Here is a 6094-nt window from a genome sequence, read left to right as displayed (position 1 = left end):
CTCAGATCTGTAAATTCAGTAAAAGAAGTAATTGATAATGGGTTTTTTTGGACTAATCTCTTTTTCTCTGGTCTTTTGTGAAATATTGGATAATTTTACCTTTTGGGGCCTCAAGGAAGAAAACTGAAACCTGCAATGATAGATTTTTTGTCACTTCGGGTTTAGCAGCTTCACTTATCAGCTTGTTTACACTTTCAGCAATTATGGAGAAACTTATTATTATTCATTTGGGGTCAGGTTTCTGGCCAGATGATGAACGTAAGTCTCTACCAACTCTTTTTATCTGCTAAAAACTCCACTTTGTTCTTCAGCTAGTTGCTGTGTGTGTCTGCAGTTTGGTGCTGAGTGATTAGTGTAGAGGTTGGTTTTTGTTTTAGAGCTTTTTCACAGAAAACAACTCTCTGCTGCAGCTAAAACTGACATTAGGAGAGCGGTGAGAGTGAACGAAAACAAGTAAAGTGGGCCGAAAGCTAAACAATGAGCTGAAACTCAATATATAGCACTGTAAAGCCGAGCTGCAGATTCAGGTGATAAATCTTTGTAGGTTCATCATTCAGCATTCCCTTTGTTTTGTCACGATGTCAGGTTGTTTTCACATTGTCATTTGATACATTTTAATATGTTATATTATTATTATTATTATTATTATTATTGTCGTTGTTGTCGTTGTTGTTGTTGTTGTTGTTATAACTATTATTATAGATGCTTGAAATTACACCATATGAGTTTAGTGTCAAATCTTTCTTTGGTGGAACTACTAACAACTCATATACATCTAACTAAACTTTGTTTATTCTTATAAGCTTATGTGTTCTTAAGTAAAATCTTAACAAGTAACTTCAGTTGTCAGATAAATGTAGTGCTGTTAAAAGTACAATATTTCCCTCAGGAATGTAGTCAAGTAGAAGTACAAAGTGGTATACCATTTAAATAACCAATTAAAATACAAACATCTCAAAATTGTACTAAGATCAGTACTTGAATAAATGTTATTAGTTACTTTACACTACTGGTAGCATCAGAAAATAACAGCATACAATTGGGCAGAGTGACAGACTTTTTGTTTTCTTGTTAAAATCTAATAATCAGTAGTAGCTTGTGGAGCTGCGGCAATAATGTATATCAACATTCATGCCAATAATGATTATTATTATTTGACTGGCAGACAGACATGGGCGCAAAGAACGAAGCAAACAGACGTTTGAGACAAATTCCTCCAGGCGGAGAGAAAGAGAAATAGACAGGTGGCTGGGGAATTACAAGAAACAGAGATTTAGATAGCGAAAGATTTATTGAAAGAGCAGGGGGGACTGAATATGCAGAGAAGGAGGAAATGACTCAGGTGAAAATGAGCGGAGGTGATGGAGGCGTTGGTGGAGAGGCAGACTGTAAGACAAAGAGACGCAGGCAGTTGTCACACTGAGGTTCTTACAAAGCCATTCCCTTGGCTGTGATTGCACAGTTAATGGAGCGTGAAGTTTTAAACACGGTGTTTTGGCAATGCCGCCTTCCAACAGCGCCTTAGAAAATGACAGCCGCGAGCAAACAAGGCTAGATTGTTGATCATCTGAGCTCGCCGTCGAACACTGCCTGAGATGCTGCTGCTGGGAAGGGAGGAGCAGCCTTTAAGTGTTTCCTACCCTGTATCCTTTTTAACTTTCCTCTCACAAGCACAGACACGCACAATTCGGAGAGCAGGTCAGAACCTGCTGACAGAGATTTGGTAGGATAATCACGCACAACACTTTGTCACCTCAACCTCCACCCCCGCGCCCCACAAAACTCCCACCGCCTTCGAAACAGAGATCGATGGAGTGTTCCCTGAGCCTGCGGATCGCTAGTGACAAGCACACGGTCAGCCATCCTGACATGCGTAGGGGGACCGAAGAAGGATGAGGAACTAGAGCCTGAGGAGATGACACAGGCGAGGGCGAGGCTGACACAGGCTGGTGAGCAGGTGTGCACCAACACTCGCGCAAGTTTGACCCTGTTCTCTGTTCACTTATTTTTACCCCTCTGCTGCACATTTGTCTCATTCAACCCTACCAGCAGATACACAAGTGTATCTGTAACTGTGGTGAACTGAATATCTAGCAGAACGGTAGATCTGCAGGCTTCAAACACAGTGCGTGTCAAATCATCAAGCAGCGTCTGAAACTCCCTTCCCCCACACCTTTCCCCCTCCTTTACTGGGTTGCGTTTGACAAGTTGTGAATTTCTGAAACCCAGAGTCCAACAAGCATGCAGGATTTTAACTTTTCTCTTAAGCTCTCTTTTAATTACTCGGACACAGCTGGCTATTTCAGTCAGTTTTTGTGTGTATAATACCAACACCATGAAATCCTTTGAAGAGACAATGTCCGAAAGTGTACACCATCATCCACATTTGCGCAAGTCATTGCGACTAACCCCTCTTTTTGATTCCAGACTTGTTGCCATCAAGCACGAATACAATCGCTTTTGTATTCGAAACTCTTAAGGCTCCTGACCTGTGACATTTTACTTACTTTACACTGCCTAAAGGCTTGCTTTGACTTAAGACTTGAAAGCAAAAGCCCCCAAACTCACGTTTTGACTTGGTGAACGAGGCATGCCTTGCATAGCTACATACCTTGGAATTGTAATTGTTAGATTGGATAGATATTGGTCAGAGGTATTTGATAGGCTCAGTCCTACTTGAGACTTGATAGGAACTTGTCTCGATTAACTTGACTTACACCATAAGACTTAAAAACAACTTTGGTATCTATAAAGTCTCTTTAGTTTCTCTAGCAGTTGTAATTTGTTTTCTGTAAGCTTTTATAGTTTTCCTGTAAGACATTGTAAATGTATAACAAAACATGGCAAAATCAGACAATTAGATTTGGCTCATGGTGAAGATGAAATTACCCATCTCTTCTTGCTTATTGCACACAAGTTTGCATTTGATTTATTGCCGGTATTTTCTTGTGTACTTTTGCCCTTTTTTCTCTCACTGTTCAGTTTTCTCCTTCATGAATCTTTATAATCTCACCTTTTACCATGTGACATCCTCTATATCTTCTGCTAAGCCTATTAACACGCTTGTTAGTGCTCTCCCACTTTCAATAGTGCACTGGGATTGTGTTCGCTCTGCCTCTTTATCAACTTGTTTTCTCCATTCTTCTTTGTCTCAGTGTCATTTTTCTCCCAACCCCAATTAACACAACTGGCAGGCTGCTGTAGCTAAACCTGTAATGATAATGGTCAAGGGAATGGCTCTTATCTGGGGCTGTACGTTAGACCGATGGCCTTTTCTCCCAGCAGGGCTAATAACTCACTGGGCTTATCTAAACACTAGGTGTCTCCCACCATCCCACCCACCCACTGCCTCACACACATGTGCACACATACACACAATAGACGGAGTAAAACGCTTTGATCTGAAGGCCTTCAAGCTCACAGGGTGGTAATCCATTCTCACTGTGCCTCTCTGCTAGTTCCCCATCAATCCCTAAGCTCCGAAGTGCTCCACTGCTGTGATATACACACCAGGCCATGCCAAAGCTGTTTAGCAGTCTGATGAAGCAGCAGCTATCTGATGTGCCAAGTCGACGTAGGATGGGGATCCAGAGAGAACGTCTTCCTTTTTCATTTGTAAAGCCTCGCCATTTCCTTTTCCACTCAAACTCTCCTTTGCTCGCTCAGTCATTCTCCTCAAGCCTCATAATTTCCCCTCATCGCTCTGCATTTTTTCTTTTACTCCTCCCACCGCCCACGCTCGGCCTGGTTTATGTGTTTGTTGCAATTGCACCACTTTCATTCAAACACTCCACTATAGTTATCTATTTGCTGCTGCTGCTTCCCTCTCCACTCTTCCCCTCCACACCCAGTTCTTCTCAGCCTACCTATGAAGTCGTTGCTCATTCCCAAGTCGTAGTCCCACACAGAGATCTCCAGGGTTTTCTTTGCCAGCTGGTCCAGGGATACTTCATATGAAAACTCCTGTGCAGGTGGTGCACACAAGAGCATAGTTATATCAATGATTCATAAACATGAGAGTTGAAAGGAACTGAATATGTAATTTAGTGCCTTCACAGTAGAAACAGAGTGATGCTGAGAACACATTCAAAGAAATGTCATATTTGAAGTAATTTGCTTAATTGCCATGCTATAAAATTGTCATAATTTTTACGGAACATAATTTTAAGCTCGGTAAAGAAATCAAAGAAGTTGTCAGGTGTATTGTAGTTATTTGTAGAGCAGGAGACAAGCTGTACCTCATTGAATTCAGGGTTCAGAGTCTTTTTCTTCACTGAAGTCTTGTACTTGGACTTTTTCCCCATATCTGGCTGCAAGATGCTGAGAATGAAAAAAACAAGGTAAAAAGGTAAAGAGGACATAAATTCATCATGACCTCGTATACTTTGGCCAAGAGTTAGATGAGAGGTGGAAAGCTAGCGTTACACTTATGTGTATAAGTAAAGTATATATAATCTTGTCATCTTACTTTCCGCAAGAATGCAGATGAGCATTTTACTCAAAATATCAAACTATTTCTATGATTCATCTCTGGTTGTAGCCCATATTTGTGGGCTGTTAGTGAAATGGAGTGATTTCTGATCAGCACAGAATGAAAGGACTAATTGTAAATAAAGGTTTGTACATTAAAAATCTAATTTATCTTTCAGATAAGGCCAGAACAATTATTATATCTGAGATCAAAGTAACTGCTCCACTACTTTCTTTAATATTTTGCCCTATTGCAAAAGTAAGCTTTACTGAATGGTAGGACAGGAGACAGAAAGTTTGCTAAATCTCTTTCAGAGATATTTGTGACCCAGAAGTCTTTTGAACAAAGGCGAGGACAGTGAGAGAGTGAAAGAGAAACAAAGAATGAGAGAGACACAGCAGACCACAGCAAGATCACAATCATGCCGATATTGGAGGACTTTCCGCTCAAGCGAAGAGGCAACAGAAGGGTCGCTAGAGGGCAATGGGAGTCATCATCAGCATAAATTCCATGTCAAGATGTTCAGACAGTGAGATATCTCAGTCTTCCAGCCTCACCCCTGCCAGTGACGAGTCCTGGCCTGACAGCTGATGCATGAGATGGGTTTGAGGTTGTCACTGCAGAGCCGGAATCAGAGCGAGTGAAGGACAGAAGGATGACGGAGGGAAAGGAACAGTAAGAAGAGGAACTGATAGAAAGCAAGGTGATGGCAGAAATACTTGAGCCACTGTACATTGTCAGTGCTGAAAATTTTAATTTTTCTTGATTTGAAATGATTGTCCTGTTGTAACTGCAGTTATCAACAGTATACATACTGTATATATGTATATGTATTTTTTATTTTGTTTGTTATTATTATTGTAGAGCACTTTTCAAAAACAAGTTACAAAGTGCTGTAACAAGTGTAAAGACAATAATACCCAAGAGACAATAATACAAAAAACAATCCAAGATAAAAGCATGAAAACATTGAAAAGACTAAAATACAGATAAATATAAAATTAGTAAAATACAATAAAATAAAAGGGTCAAATAAGATCGGGAAAGGCTCTCCTATAAAAGTATGTTTTAAGAAGGGACTTAAAAGAGTTCACTGACTCAGCCGACCTGATTTCCTCGGGCAGGCTGTTCCAGAGCCTCGGGGCCCTGACAGCAAACGCTCTGTCCCCTTTAGTTTTCAGTCGAGACTCTGGAACAAACAACAGACCTCTGCCCGAGGATCTCAAGGTACGTGCTGGTGTATATGGGACTAAAAGGTCAGAAATATAACAAGGCGAGAGGCCATGAAGAGCTTTAAAAGTGATCAATAGAATTTTAAAGTCAATTCTAAAACATACTGGGAGCCAGTGTATTGAAGCTAAAATAGGAGTAATGTGGTCATATTTCTTTGTTCTGGTTAAAAGCCTGGCAGCTGAGTTCTGGACAGTCTGGAGTCGATCAATAGATTTTTGGTTTAAACAGGTGAAAAAGCTGTTGGAGTAATCCAGGCGTGATGAGATGAAGGCGTGTAAAATGGTCTTGGTGTCCTTAAAAGTTAACATAGATCGAATTTTAGCTATATTTCTAAGTTGATAAAAACATGATTGAACAAGCTTTGTGGTGTGCTGCTCAAAATTTAAATTA

At 40.4% G+C, this 6094-nt stretch overlaps 1 protein-coding gene across 1 annotated transcript in view; it reads right to left on the bottom strand.

The window, feature by feature from the left end:
• The window catches only part of doc2d (double C2-like domains, delta), a 42123-nt gene that overhangs the window by 3180 nt on the left and 32849 nt on the right, over positions 1-6094 (bottom strand). The window contains exons 8-9 of the mRNA XM_046046947.1: positions 4239-4320; positions 3867-3963 (exon numbers count right to left, since the gene is read on the bottom strand). Of these exons, the coding sequence (XP_045902903.1) occupies positions 3867-3963; positions 4239-4320 (179 nt within the window). The remainder of the gene's footprint in view (positions 1-3866; positions 3964-4238; positions 4321-6094) is intronic.

This window comes from Micropterus dolomieu, linkage group LG04, assembly GCF_021292245.1.
Source record: "Micropterus dolomieu isolate WLL.071019.BEF.003 ecotype Adirondacks linkage group LG04, ASM2129224v1, whole genome shotgun sequence".
Classification (NCBI taxonomy): Eukaryota; Metazoa; Chordata; class Actinopteri; order Centrarchiformes; family Centrarchidae; genus Micropterus; species Micropterus dolomieu.
The sequence above is the reverse complement of the archived record's forward strand: the minus strand, read 5'-3'. Positions and strand labels throughout refer to the sequence as shown.